Genomic DNA, 19,475 nt, shown 5'->3' with positions numbered 1-19,475 from the left:
TCTTTATCTGTTGGCTTCTTCTGGCTGTTTCTATCAAGTGGCCAATGACTTAGGAAAGACTTACTACTCTTTCAAAGTCTCTGGATTCTGGAGGAGATAACTTTAATACAGCATTGTGACCACAAAAGCTTTCTAATGAAATACTTAGTTACTCATTGATAGCTTTTTAAAAATTTAAACTCAATTCAGTAATAGCTGTACCTTCTGCTACAATGAAAACACTAAGAAAGACAGGAAAAAGCCTGTTTAAAATGGTATATATTTACTGCATTTTTTTCCACTGCGTCTGTTTACTGCCACATTTCTTCTTCAGCAATTTCAGTGTGCTGCTGTGCTGCTTCCCCGCGCCCCACCCCCTGTTATTCTGAAGAATCAAATTAAACTATTGCTAAACAAATGAAAACATTCTGTAGCTCAGCATCATGATAACAATCAGCTACATAAAAAAGCAAAAAGCAAACTGTGTCTTCCACCACATTACACATTTATTTACCTTTGGAGAATGGATTGCTTTGGGCTTGCAGTCGAGTTTTGATAACATCAAGTGGAGTTACTAAAATGAAACAGAAGTCATTTAGAAACATTGCATGCCCTGAAAATGTGGAAGTGTACAGATGCCTTATTATGAACTTCTATGACTTTATTTTCCCCCCAGAGGTACAAAACAGATCTGTTTTACAAACACGAATTAGTCACACCTTAACTCTCTATTGATGCCTCCCAGTTGACTAACAGGAGGTTCAATGCTTGGCTTACATTCCAGTATCTAAATGTAGGGATGTAAATGTGACTCCTGCAGCTCCATTCAGATGTTTAAAATTTGGCATCCAGTGGCATTTCAGCCACTCACACCTATTCTAGCTCACCTCCTGCTGTCCCTTCAGAAAGGAGCCAGTCTCCTATACCTCTTGAGGTCTAAAATACCAACACATTATGCTGTACTAGAATCTTACATACACACAATGGAGATCCATTTTGGGAATTCCACAGGTCTGATGTAGCTTTGCTTGCTACTTTACCTAACATCATGGGACACACGGCACAAATACAGAATAAAAAGTCTATCAGTTTGACAGTTTTGTGATCAGATTGCATTTTGTAAAAACTTGGTAATTTTGTGCGTGAAAAAATCGTGCTTAGAAAATTGCATGCTTCCCTGCTGCATAATCTGTGTAAAAAGTTAGAACCAAAGGTTAGCTTAAGACAAAATTAACTGAAATATGAAGTATAACTCCAAGGGACATGAATTGCTGAATCTAACCAAACAACACCTTCCTAGGCACGCATGGGGAAGGAGGTCCTGAGTGAGATGACTGAATATAAAGTAAAAGATTAATTCCATAGACTATGCAGAAGTCTAAAAGACTTAACAAAAAGCTATCCTTAAAGGAAATGTTTAGGGAAAAACAAATAAACAAAGAAACCCCAAAAAAGGCTTTGTCAGCATAAGACATCACAGCAGAATAAATTCATGTTACTACTGAAATGTAGTAGTAACTACATGAAGGAGACATCTCACGGGGGTTGGTCTTGCAGGATTTGTGTCATGTGCTATAAAGTAGACTTAGTTAAAATTTATTTTTAAGCAGCAGGAAATGTGGAAATAAATGTTTATTATTAGCTTCTTGCAGAAAAAAAGCAATGAATTACTACACTGAGAGGAAAAAAACAGAAAATACATAGAAATGAAAAGTTAATAAAATTTTTTCTTATGTTCAGAAATGGATAAAGATTTCAATTATCCATGTTTGTTAAAACACAAAAAAACCCCGTGAGAAACATATGCAAAAACATCCTTGTTGAACATATTAGTGGAAACATAAAAACTCTGTAATTCAGACATCATGCTGAGTCATACTGATGAGTAATCAGTATTGCAAAGATTCTCCCTGTGGCAAGCTTGATAGTTTGCCTTACCAAATAATGATGTAATAATAGCTCCACAACATGAAGCTATTGCTTGCTGAATAACGGTGGTTTTATAGAAGTTGCTATCACTCATTTCATCCATGGCTTTATCTTTGGAGAAGAAAAACCTGTTAAGGAACAGAAATACATTGCAAGACCATGATTAAAACTTGCAAAAAAAATCAAAAGAAAATCTTGTATTTTCCTTAACATGTTATGTATAGGCAGCAATAAATTAGTTTTTTACATGTATGCAACAAGCACCTTTTTCTTGGTTTTTTTCAGATTATTTGAGCCATGTTGTATTAATAATCTGAGTTTTCTAAATGACAATAAAACCTCCAAATCCTTCTTACATGAATTACACTATCTTTTTTGTAAGCTGCATTAATTAATAGGCATTGCTTCTTGCCTCAACGAAAGTCTTAGGAGCACACAACCTGTACAATTTCACAGTCTGTGGCCCATAAACAGGAGGACAGCAGAATAATTCATCTAGCTCTTCTCCTGCTTTTGTCATTTCTGTGAGAAAACCCTGAGAGGTCTCCTGGTTGAGCCTCATGTAATGAATGGTGACTAACTAGTACCCATGCTATCATGCTATCAATTCCTTGAACAAACCCTACTCTGTGGCTGCATAAGCATGGTTACCTTAGGAATATACTCACAGTATGTAAAAATAAGGAGTTTATATATTCCCTGGATCTGCAACCAGCTAAGGAAGGAAAAAGTAATAAAACCATTTCAGAACCTAAAATCCCCAAGTAATGGTGCATCTATTAGCGTGCCTAAGTGCAGCTGTAAGTTTATCAGTTGACATTTATCCAAACTTTTCATTTGCTCTACAGGAACATGACGTTTTCCTCTTCTCACCAAGTTTCAAGTAAAAGATAAGATAGATTCAACTAAAAGATAAGAAAGATTCAAATAAAAGATAAGAAAGATTAAGCTCCGTAAGCCAGGATTTGCCTCTCAGATACTAAAAACTCAGGGCGGGGGGAGGGAAGAGGAGTGTGTGTGTGTGTGTGTGTGTGTGTGTGAGAAAGGTGTTTTAAACTGTGCCTTCAAGCTCACAGCAAAACTACTCTCCGGAACAGCACATACATATTCCGTCTGTAAACAGTGACGGCGCTATGCTGACCAGAGGCAGTGCCTTCCACACTAGAACTCCGAAGCCCCCTCACCCAGCCGATCAGGCCCAGCGGCGCCACGCCTCGGCCATCTGACCTGCCCTTTACCCGGGGGGGCTGCGAGGAGCGGTAACCTTCGCAGCGGGAAGTACTGAGACCGCTTAATTCTCCAGCCTGCCCGCACCGGTGGGAAGCTGTTGAGCCGGCAGCTTCTCCTGGGACACACTCCCCTCCCGTGCACACACCTTGCCGCGACCAGGAGGAAAGACGCTTCACGGGGTCTTCCGCTGAGCGCTCGCACCGGCCCGCTCGGTCCCTGCAGCGAGGGTGAAGAAAGCGGGGGGGTAACGGCGGCTGACCTCCAGCCCGCCCGCTCCCGGGGCTCCTCTCCCTCCGTCGCCCCCCCCCTCCTTCGCGGGAGGGTCTCGGCCACGGGCTCACCGCCCCTCACCCCGCCCCGCCGCGCCGAACCGCGTGACGCGCGCCAGGCGACCGTTGGTGGAGCGCGCGGCCCGCGGCGGGGCACGGGGCGCGCTGTGAGGCGGCACCGCTCCTCGCTGTGGGGGGAGGAGGAGGAGGAGGAGGAGGAGGAGGAGGAGGAGCGGGGCCCCGCGCGGCGTGCCGGGGCTGGCGGCGGCGGGAAGGGCTGGTGAGGCGGAGAGCCGCGGCCTCCACAGCGGCTGCCGCGGGGAGGGCCGAGAGCGGCTGGAAAGGCGGGAGGGAGGGAGGGAGGGAAGGAAGAGGCTCTGAGTGCCGGGGAGCTTAGCGGCTCTGCTTAACCCCACAGGTGCGGCGGCGGGTGGAGCGGCGGGGAGGATGTGACTCCGCAGGAAGATGAAACCAAACGCCGTAGAGGCTGCCGACAAAGGAGCACGTCCCTGTAAGCGGCGAGCGGCTGAGGCGGCCTCGGGGTGGGGGGGTTCGGGCCTTCCCCACAGCAGCGGGGTCGCTTTGAGCCAGGCCTCGTGCTCGTGCCGCCTTCCTGACTGCGGCTGTGAGACCGTGCCGTGAGCCTGCTGCTGCGTTTGGGCCTCTTGCTGCTGCCGGTCTAGCAGGCAAGCGTGCCTCGGGCGGGCTTTGTTAGTGGGGTACAGCTGAAACAGACATTGCACGCTTTGCGGAATTGGACATACCGTGCGGACGTGGAAAGGTAGCTAGCCCAGTTGCTGTGTTTCACAAGATGCTTGCAGCGCAGAGAAGCTAGTAGCTATGTTGAAATTCGCTAGGCCACAGCCATGCAGCTTATAATCCATCATTTCTGTTCACATTTGGAATTGGTTGCACTATCCTAAGCCTCCCCATTTTCCTGTTTCTCTAATTCTTTTGGTCTCCTGGATTCTACAAAGACTGCTCTTCCTGCTTCGCATACTGTATTCATAAATTACTTACAGAATCCTGCAGCATGAGTGGTGGTTCTGCTCCCTCTTCCATTTAAGATCATTTCGGGGAGGGAGAGAATACATAACAGAGGAACTGTCTCCGGGAGAGGCCTACTCACTTCCTGTAGCAGCCCTCTGTTTTTAGCTTCTTAGAAGAGAAGTAGGTCGTCAGTGAGGGAGAAAAGACAATGTAAAACTAAGAATGTACAAGTCTTGGATGATTCTGTCTTTGCCGTTGCAATTGGATTCCTGTGGAAGTAAGAACAGAGAAGGTATAATTATTTTCACCTAATAATGTTATTTTAGTTTCCAGCTATGTTTAGCTACAGAGACTTCATGAGTTGCATGTTACTTCTGTGCATTTGGGACCCCGCAGAATACTCGTTTTGCTTGTACTTGTGCAGTCTTTCCTTGAAATTGCATCTTGGCATCAGCAGCATTCTTTGGCAGCAAGGTACACAGGGTTTCCCTGTTTCACAGAGAATCAATACCTGGTTTTCATTTTGTTCCCGACTCCTAGTTTTGTTTGTTGCTCTTCTTCTGGAATAGGTTTAGCCGTTCTCTCTGTGTTTTTGATTTTGGATCTCTGTATCGTTTTCCCCCTAAGTAATTTGCAGACTGACAAAGTCTTAATCCGCAAGGTCATTCTTTATGCCTTTGACCCTCCTTCTTACTCTTTTGCAGGCTGTATTTAAGATGTAGCTGATTCCTATATTTATGGAATGGTGTAATAAAATTACCCATTTTATTTTCTGTTTCTTAGCAATTTTCTTTTTTTTTTTCCTGTCTTTAGATTGCTGCTCAGTATTGAACTGATGTTCTTGTAGAACAATACCACACTCCAAGAGTTATCTTGAGAAATAAGGCTTATTTCTCACACAGACTGATTACTTGCTTTTTAAAATGTCTAGTCTAACAGGCCTGTGTAGACACCTCTCAGCATTAGGAAAGTTGTTGTGTATCAGCACAGTTTAATTGCTGTATGTGTTTTCTTAGTTTTAGAGTAAAATTCATTGGGACAGAAAGAGTGGTGATAACTAGAATGGTTTTGAACTTTAAGGTTAGTTTTCCTGCATCTCATGTGGGTGCTAAAAATTCAGATAAATAGCAGGATTTTTCTTGTTTCAGTTACTTCCGGCTGTGTTTAGTTTTAATGAATTTATAGGAATCCTTTTTGTTTCAGATGAATGAGAGACAGATTCTGTTCTAAAATGGTGTTCTTGTGACTCACTGACTGAAAGCAGTGTATATACAGTGGTACAGAGGTAGCAAATACCAAACTGGGTAAGAAAATTGATGTAATTGTATAGCAACTGAAATAAAAAGTCCATTTTAGGATAAAAGTCCATTTTAGGATAGAATTTTAAGACAAAACTTAAACTTTTAAGGGCTGTATGCGGTATTACTATTATTAATGTCTTAGTTTTGACATATTCAACATGTAGCTATTTTTTAAAAGCCTTATATTGCATGGAAGCTTGTTTTGCCCGTTTCCGTAATTTAGAATTTTCTTTTTGCGTGGGTGGGTGAGAAATAAACACAGTTCTGCTTAAAATCCCTTTTCTTTTTGCAGCAGATGGAATGCAAGCAAAAAGTGAAAAGATAAGATCTTCTCTGAAGAATGTGAAAAAAGATACAGGGAAGACAGAGAAACTTAAGTATAAGCCACTCACTGGGAAGGTGTTCTACCTCGATATTCCATCAAATGTGATCTCTGAAAAAATAGGAAAGGACCTCAAATTACTAGGAGGGGTAAGTTAATGAGCTCTGTATGAAACTAGAAGAAAATCTACACGTGTAGAATACCTTTCCCATGATCTTTGTGTATGCATTTTGATATTTGTATTTTATTAGGGGCAGGATTTTATTATATGTTTGTCTTAATGTTTAATATGAACAGTTAGCATATCAACAAAATATTTTGTGCTTTGTTTTCTTTTGGGTGTTTGTTTTTTTTTTTTTTTGTTGTTGTTGTTTAGGTTTTCTCGTTGATTATTTATTTGCTTAAAATTTGGTCCAGATTTAATAAATTTCATTGTTGGAAATGATTACCCTCCCCTCCACCCTTGCTGCTTCTGACTGTATTGACATGTTTACAATTAAAATTGTTCATCTGAACATGAAAGACCAGAGGGAGTGTTTTGCGTACTAAGTCAATAACATCAGTAAGTACTTTCTGCACGGAGTATGTTAATGAGTATTTTTAAATACTCTTATTTAAATAATAGATTTTATAAACATCTTAATTTTTTTTTTTACTTAACTCTCTCTTGCATACAGAAGAAACACTTTGACAAAGGCAAGTACAGGATATAGTAACACGGAAGCAAGTGCAATTGCTTAGTCCACCTAAAATATTTTGAATTAGTGTAAAGGAGTCTTGGCAGTTAAAATATTAAACACCCTTGAACCACAGAAGCAAAAGGGATCTACTTAAATTGCTAGGTATTCTGAACGTTGAATACTTGAATGACCTCAAGGCAGTGCTGATTAGTTTTATGAAATTGACACTTGTAAATCCAGAATGCTTAGAAGTTCTAGTAGAGGCAAGTAGTAGCAATGGTGTGGTTTCAAGTTCAATGGATCTTTTTACATTTAGCATTAAATGAGTGCATGTTATCTTTTGTCTTTGTCTAAAACAGAGTTTTAGGAATTCATACATGAAAGGTAAAGCTGCAAATCAAAAACTGAAAAGGAAGTTTTTCTGTTTTATTTCAAGGAGTATATGCCTAAATCTGAAGTGTCTAGCACCTTCAAGATCAACTACATGTGTTTTGTTGTTACTGGTGGGGATTGCACTCAAAAGTGCCATGCTCCGTATGTCCCAGTTCTTTTAAAGGTACATAGAGCAGAATTGGAAGGCACAGTTTCAAACTCACTGTCTGTGCAATTTGTGTTTTCCATCCTGATTAGTGGAGAAGAGGAAAATATTTTTAAGCTATACAAACTGGCAAAAATAAGGCAAATAGAACTGATCATCACACAGGAGTTGATAACGAATGACTGAAGGAGCAAAATGGAAGAGAATAAGCATACGACAATCACATTTTTTGTCTTACTGAGCATGAAAATATTATTAATCTACTTAAGTCTTCTCATTTTGAGAAGTGTTGCAAATCTCTGGCAGTGTTCAGGGCCAGGATGGATGGGGCTTTGAGCAACCTGGTGTAGTGGAAGGTATCCCTGCCTGTTGCAGGGGGTTTGGAACTAGATCATCTTAAGGTCCTTTACAACCCAAATCATTCTATGATCCTATTAATACTGTATGTGTGAAACATGGTAACTATCCTGAAATTTTGATTTTTCTGTTGGTTCTGAACCTGGTACATTTATAGCTTCCTGCAAACTGTAAATTACATTTGCATACACATGCCTTCAAGTTTAGCTGAACACTTCTGTGTCATTTCTGTTACATAAAATTATAGAAACTGGTTTCTTGAATTCTCTTATTTCTCTGTACAGTGTTTGACTTCTATTTGTAAAATATTCAGCTAGATAGTTCAAAGAATTATGATAGTCAAAACAAAGCAAAGGTCTTTTGATATATACTTAAAAAATAAACTGATACTAAAATTTGTGACTAATAAGATGCTAGTATAGCCAAATTGTAATTATCATTCAGTGTTTTTTAATTATTATGGAAATTTTGTCACTTTTCTTTAAAGTATGCAATGTAAGAGTTACTGGTTTACTTTCCTGAAATAATTACTTGTTTTCTATCTTTATATTTAGAGAGTGGAGAGTTTTCTTAGTAAAGATATCAGCTATCTGGTGTCTAATAAAAAGGAGGCAAAATTTGCACCAAGTCTTGGTCAGATTTCTCCTGTTCCTAGCCCAGAATCTGCAGGTAATGGAGGAAATAGTTCACCTCATCCTAGCAACCGAAAAGATCGACATGACATAAGTTCATTTAAGATAGTGGACACAGTAAGTTTTTTAGTATTATTACTGCAAATCAGGTACAACCCATAGTATATGCTTTTACTATCTTTTGTGTTTGTTTTTTAAAGATTAACACAATTCCTTGGGTGAATAAGGTTATTTGATGTTTTATTTGTTTGGGTTGATTTGTTTGTTTCTGAACAGGTCAAATGTACTTTTAAACTAGTTCAGGCAAACTTTTTAAAGGTGACTAACTAACTAAGCAAAGTTTCCAGTGGTCTGTCTCTTTAGCAACACAGCCTATTAGAATCTGGCTGCTGTGATGTTAATGCTTGTATGTACAGAATCACTCTGATAGTAATACAAGGAAATAATTAAAATCAAATGTTATGAATATTAAGTTTTTCTGACCTCTCAGAGGATCGTGTTAGTTGCAGTAATTAGTATCTGAATTTGTTCAGGTTTATGAGAAGTTTCTTACAGGGGTAAATCTTGTGTCCTTTCAAAAATGCAATTGGAAACAATTAGCTGTGCTATATATATACATGGTACTTATTTAGAAACAGTGTGTGGTTTGGTCTTTCCATTGTCTAGGTGAGATTGCCTCATTTTGCAAATAACCCGGATAAAGGCATGCTGATTATGGATAATCAACGTACAGTACAAAAGCAGATGCAGTAGTGATAGAAAAGATGGGATAAGATGTAGGCTATGATTTTATTCATGACTTTTAGCTTCATTTGGCACAAGTCCAGCTGATGGAACTTCATCATTTGGTATCTGCCACTGGCTGCTTCTTCCCACCATCTAGCACCAGCCATGTACTGACTTGCTTTGGCTGAAAACAAGTACTTACTGGTTCACACACACCCTCTCCCCACACCGTCATCTGTAACTTTGTGGGCAAGATGTGAATTAATGAAAAATAGCAGTACAGTGAACAAAAGGAGACTATCATACCTAAAATATTTATTTGTTAGCAACAATGTAAATTATCTGATGTTTTGGGGTTTTTTTGTTTGTTTTTTTTTTTTTTAATGGATACTAACTTACTACAACCGTGTTGCTCTTTTAATATAGGTACGTATGAGCAGAGGAAAATCCTTAGTTGAAAAAGCAATTAAGGAACAGGTAAGCCAAGTAATCAATGAATTCATGCTTGACAAAGTTTGGGTTTGCTCTTTTAGAAAACAAGCAGTAGCTAGAATGTTCTTGGTCTTAAGAAGTCCCTCATGGAACACTGGCAGAAGTCGAGAGATTGTCTTAAGTAAAACTGTCAGGTCATTCGTTCTGGGTACTTCCTGAAGAATTTCAAAGTTTGTGTAGTCTTATTGCCAATATTATATTGGGCTTACTGATACAGCTAGCATTTGAGAGGTGCTTGTGAACTTAGAGTAAATATATATATTCACTGTCTTCAAATCTTGCTGTAAAATGTGACAGTAGAGAACAAGTTTGGCTTCATGAAAGGTTAAATGTAGTCTTTTGATGGTGAAGGGCTGTGACATGGAGATGGAAAAGTCAGTTGAGGAGACCAGACAGCCTTTTGGCAAGAAGCAAACCATTGGCACTTAGATCACAGCTTTCATATTACATGATTTAATATAATTGCAATTATATTATCTACTATATATTGCTTTATTAATATAATTTATTGTTTGCAGGATTTAATCCCTTCTGGTAGTATACTATCTAATGCATTGAGTTGGGGAGTGAAGATACTTCATATTGATGGTAAATATTTTGTTTGATGAAGCCTACCATGAACTTGTAACATTCATTTAATTATTTTTTTGTTGAATTCAAAATACTGAAAATGATAAATTACTTCAGATATACAAAAATAAACTCAGCTGAGTTTAATTGTCCCGCTTTTTGCCAGATGTTAAGAATTACATTGAACAAAAGAAAAAGGAACTCTACCTAATCAAACGAGCAGGCAGTTCTTCAAAAGATGTGGTAAGTGGTTCTTTGCCGTTTGTGAAAATGCCGTTTGTTTCACTGAGAATTCGGGTGTCCTAAACACTACCTACTGTGAAGCTTGCAGATTCTATTTTGATGAAGTCTTGCTCATGTTCGGTTTTTCAGACTGGTATGTTTCATGAACTGATTTAAAAAACGTATTTGAAAACCAGAAATTATTAGCTATTAATTTCAGCATTATTAAAAATAAATATAATAGTAGCATAGATTAACTCATATATGGACTTTGCTCTTGCAAAGGGTATCTTGGAATCAGAAGTACTGAACTGCCTGAAACGATGTAAATTGTGGTTAAGTTGCCTTGTATAATTTTCTCGATGACACAGTGATTGGAAACCTTCCTTTTGATGGGCCATTTTGAAATATCCCATTACCTGAAGTAAGCTGTCTGTAGGGAATCTTTTCAGTCAGTTGTTCAAACCTGCATCTCTTCTTCCCTAGTCTTGTAAAGAATTCACATAAAGTGTCTTTGAGCTACTCATGCAGTTGGCATGTGAAAAATCTCAATTTCTCCAGATTTTAGTGTACGATGCAGTGAGACATTGAAACTGTTTTAGCTGCTTATGTTCTCTGTCTGCAGTATCCCTATAATTTAAATCAAGATGTGAAGTTGTATAATTATCTAGTTGAGGCGGGGCTCTGCGATAAGTAAATTAAATGGTAATGTATATAGACCATCTTGTGTATGTTACGTTGTTTTGGAATGCAATAGCAGCTACTTATTGAGGCTACATCAAATCCTCTGCTAAATCATTAGTGTCGTGGTGTTCATGGACAGCAAGGTGGAGCTTTTTGCAAGTAGTATAAAATAGGTGTTTGTACCTTTACCAGAATCAATTACAGCCAACACATGGTACTTTACTCTTTTTCTGAAAACAAAAGACTCTTAAATTTAATCCTCATTGACAAAAAAACCCTGTGTAAATCCATTCAAATGAGAAGAATTGATTTAATTGGAGAATGTTACCTGGAATTTTAGTTTGTAGTTAATTAGTGTTTACAGACTGTTGTGAATATTATCTGTTTTTAAGAATCAGCTTTAAACTATGGCAGGCTATTTTCGGTTTTTTGGTTGGTTTTGGTTTTAGGAAAAATAAATTGAAACATCTCAAGGAGAACTTTTTCTAATTTTCTTTTTGTGATGTGGAAATAGTTCTTTGGGAAACATGTCACAATATTTCTGAACTAGTAATGAATTTTAGTTTCCTGCAAATCATATGCATGACTGTGTGTGAAGTCATGATTAGCACAGGGAGAGCCTCATAACTTAAAATTAGCTACAACTAAATCTTTAAGTAAAATGCAGAATAATGCTAATGGAGTTTTTACACATGTTCTCTTTTTTCCTATAGGGAAAACAAGTTACTACTCAAAAGTCAAGAAGTAAGTATTAATATTTGTAGAGGTGTATGTTTTGCGTATTTTCTGAATGTTTAAAAATGGACTACAGATAATCTTGTCAAGCGTGCTGCTGTATTCTAGTTTGTATGTCCAAGAAAAGCATATAGAAAAACTGAATGGAAATCAAGAGTTTGTCAAAACGTGTTCATACTGAGTTCTAAAATAATGTCTGCTTGTTCATCTACTGGAGTAGCTTGCTGAATGAAGAAGAGTATTTCAATTTTTGTTTTTTTTCCCACCTTGAGCAGGTAGACTGAAAAATCCATTTGTGAAGGTGGAAGATAGAAGTCGGTAAGTGTTCTCTTCATGCATTAAGTGATGTGATTCTCAAACTTGAGTAGTTATGAAACATTTAGTATGCCTTCAGAAAGTGGCCTTCAGGTTTGAATTTCTTCCTAGCTTTAGATGCTAGGCATGCTGTCCTCTTAGAATAAGTTATAACAGTTTTGTCTATATGCTCTGGGTAGCTCTCTGTGTTAAGCCACTGAATGAGATTGAGCAAGTGTAAGTATAGTAGGGAATATTTGCAGTAAGTAATGTAAGGGAAATTTAAGGTGTAGCTCCAGATCATGAGTCTGCTTTCTTAGGGTTACTTTCTGCCAAGGGCCTTAATGAATGAAAAGGAAAACTGGAAGCTTTGAACCTTGACATCTTTTCTTAGCGCGAAATCCTGTTGCCCAAAAGGCCAGTAAAATTGTCTATACTAAATTCCAGTCCTGTAGTCCCAACTCGGTAACATTCATGTCCTCCGAAGACTGTTTAGATGTAAGGAAAGTGAAGTTGTTAATGAAAATCATCCTCTGAAATTAGGTTTAATTTCCTGTTCAATCATTTATTTTTGAAAGCAGAAAGCCTCCCTGTTAATCTGATTTCATTACCCACAGTAGCATGAAACCTGATACTTTCAGCCTTTAAAATTTTCACATCTTTCTGGTCCTGGAACTGATCAGACCTGGTTCTGTAAGGAAATACCAGTTTGCCAGAAGTTGAGAGAACAATGGATTATAAAAAAAGTATGGTCTGGACATAATATTTTGCATCTTTATATTCTTAACTAAATTCTACTTTATGATGACATTTATAAGGTCAAAATCCTTTGAGCTCATTTCTTTTGACACTTTACGGAATTAAAAAGATCTAAGCCTGGTCTTGCGCTCTGAGCTATTCTGATAGAAGAGGGACACGAGGACAGTGGAGATAATTGGACACATATAGTTGAAGAAATTTGTTTATAAGTATGTATGCATTTGACTTCTGAACTAAACACAGGAAACACTTCTGGATGTTATGCAATGTATGCAATGTTTTTTAATGCTTAAATGTTTATGCAATGTTAGTAACTGCTCACAAGATGCTTAGCTGTTCCTATAACATTTTCCAGACTTGGTCTTTTTCTGCCTGGGCAGCTTATAATAGTAATATGAGAGAAAAAAATCACACTGAACTCTGGCATCAGCATTTCAGTCAAATGATTCAGTATGTGAACTTCTGACATGCCTGATTTTAAACATTCTTAATACATTCAGTGTGCTGGTATGGTTGCTAGTTGTGTTATCTCTCAAGTACAGTGATATACAGGAAAAAAACCTTTCTGGAAAATGAAAAAGTCTGGTTTTATATGTTGAATGGTGAATTGATTAAAATTTTCAAAAGAGAAGAAAATGAAAAAATTGGGAAAAGAAAAATTTTGATGTTAGGAACTGCTGTAGCTGCTTCTCAGGAACACAGATACACCACTGTCCAAATTGCTTAGTTTTATTGGTTACCCAACTCTCAATGATGAATAGGCATGAAAGTCATACCCCAGGGAAAGTGTAAGACAGCTAACGAAACTCCAGGCAAATCTATTTTAAGAAAGTATCATGTTTTTAGGAAGGAAGGAATGACTTATTAGAATCATAGAATAGTTCAGGTTGGAAAGGACCTCAAGATCATCTAGTTCCAACCCCCCTGCCATAAGCAGGGACACCTCACTCTAAACCATCTCACCCAAGGCTTCATCCAGCCTGGCCTTGAACGCTGCCAGGGATGGAGCACCCACAACCTCCCTGGGCAACCCATTCCAGTGCCTCACCACCCTAACAGGAAAGAACTTCCTCCTTATATCCAATCTAAAAAAAAAAGGAATATTCTAGGATATTTATCTGCTTAGCATTCTGGTATGAGATATGTAAAAGTGAGACACTTTTCCATGATTTTGACCCAGTTGTATTTTTGTGCTGTAAACTCCTTTTTCCATTTTGAGGGTTTTAATGCACTTGTTTTGTTGAATACAGCCTCTACCGGCCGTTTTATCTGCAGTTACCCATTTTTCCGGTTCTGAATTACTGTGTTCCAAAACCATATAGTCCATTTGAGGTGGATAAGAAGCATCCTTCTGGTCAACAGCAAACGCAGTCTAAGCAAAGGTTTGTTGAAAACTTGTTGAGGTGTGGGTAGTGGAGAGGATGGTTCTCTAAAATAATTGTAACGTAATTGTTTTCTAAAATTGCTGTGCTTCTGATTTTGTGTGATATTTAGTACTAATAGCCATGTCTCAGCTGATGTATTTGCTGCACTGTAACTGTTGGTGTCTGTCTATCTGTACCCTCTTTATCCTGTCTTTAGTCCTTTTTTTGGACATACAGATGCATACATCCAAAAATGCGGCCTTCTCCTGTCACTGTGGGTCAGCATAAGATACTTTTTTTTCCTTTCTGACACTGGTTTCTTCTTTGTCCTCATCTTGGATGCCATCCAGTAAGTATTTTACAGGAAGTGTATTTCTTAAGACTACTTTCAATATTTGTCAGCATAATACCAAAGTAGGCAGCTAGAAATCTTTAAAACTGTGATACTCAGACATAGTGCAAATCATTGTTGATAAAGTCCAATTTGTACAATTAGACTGCAAATACTGCCCTGGCTCTTCAGAGGAGTTGGTCTTACAGCGAGTGTTTATATGATAAATTTTGGCGTTCAGAGTCAGTTAGAGCACTCCAGATGCAGTTAGAACTTTGGTAAATCAATTTTATGATTTGAAACTACTTGGGAATCTTGATTACCTGGGTTTTGGTGAATCATACTTTTGTTTTTAATCTCTTATACCTATCATATAGGGAGTATTAATGATTCTTTAATGGGTTTCTAAAACTGACTCACATAAGAAACTAAAGATATTTAGGTAAAAGGTAGCTTTGCTAAATGTGGAATTTTATGTATCTAGTAACTTGCACTGCTTTTCTGTCCTTGGGGTCTAAAGGCTTACTTAGGTATGATACTTTTCTTTATAAAATAGCTTCTCCACTCTGTCCAGTCTTCAACATTATTATAGTGCTGCAGGTTTTCAGGTGGTGTTGCCATGCTGAATTTTATTTATTTTAATTGCAGTAAATATAGCAGTATGAAAAAGCAAAGCAACTGTAACAGCAGTAACTTTTGCAATTGTGAGTCAGTTTCTGATATTATTGCTTCAGAGGAGGTTAGAAAGGCCTGTTCTTTTTAAAGAATTAAAAAATAGTATTTGCATTTATATGGAATATGATATATTAAAAAAATCAGGAATTATGTTTCAATGAATGTTCCTATTTAATCTTTTGGGTTGGCACATGCCAAAGAGATTTAAGTGGGAGATTATTTCATACTCGGCAGGTAAATGTGAGGAATGTCAATTTTGGGAGAGAAAAAGGGGAGTGCTCACTTTTTCTGTCTGGGAGAAAAAGCTTGTTGAAGCAAAGTTGTCAGTCCCATTTGCTTCTGTATTTGGCAGGACCTGCAGCCATTATTCAGTTTTCAGGTGATAAATTCAGTTGCTTGTATTGTACTCTACTGGTTCTCTGATTTTTACAGTACTAAAGAGGGGAGGTGAAAAGGTTAGTGTTAGTATTAACAACCACACAGTTAGGTGCAGCCTATCCTGTGGAACCCAACAAATGCAGGGGCAGGCTTTACCAGTATAGACTTGAATGGAAACGATTGGTGAAAGCAGTGTACCCCTATTATGCTTTTTTGCTTTTTAAGTGCAGAGATTTTTCAGGACAGGTGTTTTGATGTAAAGACCTGAGCTTACATCTATGCAGATACTTGGTAAAGTCTGTCAGAATCATTTTTGGCTAGACAGGGAGATGGCACTATTTCTCTAAAGTAAAAGGGAAATAGAGATTGACTGTTTTGCTTTACCACTAGCACATCATCCTTAGGCAGTTTAATGGTGAATTGAAGCAAATGGTGAATTGAAGCAAAAAACTGAAGCTGGTTCTCTCCAGATGACAACTCTGAAAAGCATGGAGCAGCTACTGAAATCACTTTGTGTTTTAATCTCCAGGAAGAACTTGAGGTTCATTTCCTCCTATTTCCACTTAGCCTGTACCTGTTAAAACAGGACAAAATAGCATTTGGTCAGTGTATTCAAAACCTATGTATAAACCAACAGATGTGACTGCTTTTTCCTTTTGCCAAAGAATGAGAGATCATCTGTTAGACCAGGTGGTTTTGCTGCGTGTTTTCTTGGCATCAAAAATACTGACAGTGGTTGAGATGTTAGAAGACTTTTTCTCTTTTTCCCCCAAGTTTTTGTTTTATCAACCCTCCTTTTATCAGCTATGCACAAAGGCTTCAGCATGTCCTGTGTCTTGTCAAGGGATATTTTTTTGTTCAGCAATTTTGCAATGTTTATTCTGAGTCAGTAGTACATCTGTACTAACCTGGATGTTTTATGCTTACATACAGTTCCACTGGGTCTGCCAGTAGTTTTTGCAGTAATTTTTTTTTTTTTTTTTTTAATTCACAATTTCTTGAATTTTTTTCCCTAGGCTCTGACTAATAATTTAAATAGTTTGAGCAGAAATATTTTTATTTTTATTATTTAATTGATTAAGAACAAGCATGCTGGGAGGGGCAAGTATAGAGCTCACCTCCATATTTGAGACTTACATTAATATAACTTTTCTGTTAACAGGACCAAAATAAATAGTGACAAGGACTGTGGAACTCCTGTTCAGCTCCCTCAGAAGGACAAAAAAAGGAGAGGATATTGTGAATGCTGTGGGAAGAAATATGAAGATCTGCAAACAGTATGTGAAATATCAAGTATATGCTTGGATAGTATCATCTCTCAAGTGGGATATCAGCAGTGGTTTCCACTGGCTAATTTAATATATTTTTTTATCTTAGGAGATTTTCTGACTGTATCTGCTAAAAAGCAGCAAGTGGGTATTTTTTTTTTCCCATGTAGGTTTAAAGTCTTAGCTGCTTCTGTATATGGTAACTGAAGGCACTAGTAGCTCATGTCTCAGAGACACTGGTAATAAATGATATTTACTTACTGCTACATATCATACTGCTGACTTGTATATTCATAACTGTAGCAGTAGATTAGTTTCATGTTTTTCCTTTAATTCCAGCACCTTGAGAGTGAACAGCACCGGAATTTTGCACAAAGCACACAGTATCAAGTTGTTGATGATATAATCTCAAAGTTTGTTTACAAGTTTGTAGAATACAAAGATGATGAAAAAATAAAAAGGTAAGTTATGTCTTCTACACTCTGTGAGTTGAGGAATTGAACATAAAGATACTTAGTTCTGAAATCTGGATCTGGTACAGAATAAATTCGTGTTTTCAGTCTGAAATAAGTTGCTGAAATTTGCAGTGCAGTTGTACCTGGCAAATAGTTATGTAAAGCAGAACTTAGAGAGGAAAATAAAAGTGCAGATGATATCATAAGAAAATTAGGCTGAAAAGATTTGCCAGAAGTTGTCCTACCTATCCTTCAGCTTTAGAAAAGCAAGATCCTGTACTAAAACATTGCTGACAGAAGGACAGCAATATCTGAACGTCTTGCTCTAAAAATTGTGTCATTCTTAGTAGCCTAAGAACAGCGAATGGTACCCTCCTCATTCAGTCTGCTCTCCTTACCAATGGAAAACTTTTCCTGATCTAGATCTTGCTGTCTATACTTTGCCTCTTAGCTTCTGACCTGCCTGTGCTGGACAAATAAAGTAGATTTTCCTTTCCTCTTCATAGCTCAAAAGCTTAAGTGGGCTAAACAGACTTGTTTCACATCTTGGACTGTAAGCAGCAGTGTCTTAGCTCCAAGTAACTGTACCTCAATTCAGTATTGCTCTGGTTTGTTGCGAATAAATTGAGAGATTAGGAATAACTTTCTCACTTTTTAAAATGAAAAAGTATTGAAGGAATAAGGATATTTTCAGTGAAATCAAATGAAATGCGAATAGAGTCAAACAGCTGATAGCCTGATGAATGCAAGCTGTTATTCCTTTTATAACCTGAAAATACTCAGGTTAGGTTTGAAATGCTATACCAAGAAAATGTATAATTACACTAACTTTTGTGTGTATATATCATAGAATATTTGTATTTATAGAGATTGCATTATATTCATTAATGTCTTCTGTTTTTGATACCATAGAAATTGAGATATACTGAAGTACTAGGCTACTTATGTAATGTATTTTTAAAACAATTTAATGAGCTGTAGAAATCAATAAGAAAAATAAGACACTGATCCTATAGAAATAGTGTGTTGCTACTCTAAATAGATCTTATCTTTTAAAAGTAAAACAAAAAATTGCTTTGCCACTTCCATTGCTTTTCTGGAATCAGTTGCCTATGGGGTTGTTTCCCATGTTTTTTCCAGGTGTGTGCTAATAATTCTAAACAATTTCATTGTAGGACAAAATGTAGTACAGGCTGTTTTTCTCCTATTATTGGGAAGATAACTAGACCAGATGAGCTGAAAGAACGACTGAAAAAGCAACGCATTTCCTTGAAAAGCTACTCGTGGAAGGATACAACAATGCGGGCACTCAAACCGGATCGCCAGCCTGCAGAAGTACAACCAAATTCTGTGCCAATACCTACCCCTCTTTCTGGGTCTGTTTGTTCAGTTCTTTATTGTCACCTGGCACAACCTTCGGAACTGCAAATTAAGTTCAGAAATAATGATGAAAATACTGAAACTGATTGCTCCTGTGCTGCAAACTTAAGACAGACTGTTGTATCATCATATTTCATACAACCACCCCCTCGGAAAGATGACAAGGCATATACAGAGACCTTGTCTCGAGCTTATGAGTCATCCAATAAGGAAATACTGGAACTAGAAGTAAATAAAAAGAATTTACAGTGTTTTCAGGGAGGCATGTGTACTTTATGTTCTCATGCTGAAGTTACAGAATTTAGTGAAAAAGACAAAAACCCATTGCAGCCAAAAAGAAAATTAAATAATGCAGTAGTTCTACCAGCAAAGTGTTTGAAAAAAACAGATGCCAATCCTACATTTGTCAAGAAGCATCGTGATTTCTGTGATAATCATCAACAGATGCAGCACAATGTAGTTCTGGAGGCTGAGGTATCTGATACTGCTATAAACAAAGAACTTAATGAATTGGCTGCCAGCAGTACACCCAGTTCACCATCTGGAAAACTACACAGAAAAGTGAAGCTTTACTTGGGAAGAAATAAAAAAGAAACCCAGAAACAAAACCTGGACTTATGCGTAAAGTATACAAATGGACTGTCTGTTCCTGAACAGAAGAGAAGCTCTTGCAGCTCCCCAGTGCAGGCCCTGCTAGAGTTATTTCAGACAAGTGAAAGAAACTCAGAATTTGGAGGTTTTTCAGGTTACACAGAGAGCAAAGGTAATACTAGCATGAAAGATATATGGGAAGGGCAGAATACAAATGTTGTGTGGTCATTATTTTCCTCTTCATCCTCATCCCCATTTGTTGGATTTTAATGCTGCTTTATTTAATACAATAATTTTAAATAAACTTGCAAATTGAAGATTTTA

The 19,475-nt window shown here is 37.8% G+C and overlaps 2 protein-coding genes across 17 annotated transcripts in view; one reads left to right on the top strand and one right to left on the bottom strand.

Annotated features, from left to right (window-relative positions):
• SLC25A40 (solute carrier family 25 member 40) overlaps positions 1-4,527 on the bottom strand; it is a 22,600-nt gene extending 18,073 nt beyond the window's left edge. For 3 of the 6 annotated variants that reach the window (XR_010609910.1, XR_010609911.1, XM_065666451.1), the window contains exons 1-4: positions 4,428-4,510; positions 3,284-3,354; positions 1,918-2,036; positions 494-553 (exon numbers count right to left, since the gene is read on the bottom strand). Coding sequence is in view for 3 of the 6 variants with exons in the window: in XM_065666451.1 (XP_065522523.1) it covers positions 494-553; positions 1,918-2,036; positions 3,284-3,354; positions 4,428-4,469 (292 nt within the window). In the remaining 3 variants the exon portion in view is untranslated. Of the gene's footprint in view, positions 1-493; positions 554-1,917; positions 2,037-3,283; positions 3,355-4,427 lie in introns of all 6 variants that reach the window. The other 3 variants (XR_010609912.1, XM_065666448.1, XM_065666449.1) reach the window with 3 other exon arrangements.
• DBF4 (DBF4-CDC7 kinase regulatory subunit) lies at positions 2,990-19,475 on the top strand. Of its 11 annotated transcripts, none has more exons than XM_065666437.1 (14): positions 2,990-3,365; positions 3,826-3,918; positions 5,991-6,169; positions 8,150-8,344; positions 9,380-9,430; positions 9,964-10,033; positions 10,182-10,258; positions 11,635-11,665; positions 11,932-11,974; positions 13,960-14,091; positions 14,291-14,422; positions 16,620-16,734; positions 17,065-17,186; positions 18,356-19,475. In XM_065666437.1, exons 2-14 carry the CDS (start codon positions 3,873-3,875, stop codon positions 19,419-19,421), a joined length of 2,259 nt encoding a protein of 752 aa, XP_065522509.1. In that variant the 5' UTR covers positions 2,990-3,365; positions 3,826-3,872; the 3' UTR covers positions 19,422-19,475. The 11 variants fall into 11 exon arrangements, with proteins under 11 accessions (XP_065522509.1, XP_065522508.1, XP_065522517.1 ...); XM_065666436.1 differs by having other exon boundaries at positions 11,929-11,974; XM_065666438.1 differs by lacking the exon at positions 2,990-3,365 and adding an exon at positions 5,601-5,701 and having other exon boundaries at positions 3,831-3,918; positions 11,929-11,974.

Source organism: Lathamus discolor, chromosome 2, assembly GCF_037157495.1.
Source record: "Lathamus discolor isolate bLatDis1 chromosome 2, bLatDis1.hap1, whole genome shotgun sequence".
Classification (NCBI taxonomy): domain Eukaryota; kingdom Metazoa; phylum Chordata; class Aves; order Psittaciformes; family Psittacidae; genus Lathamus; species Lathamus discolor.
Note: the sequence above shows the minus strand (reverse complement) of the source record. Positions and strands in the feature narration are given on the sequence as shown.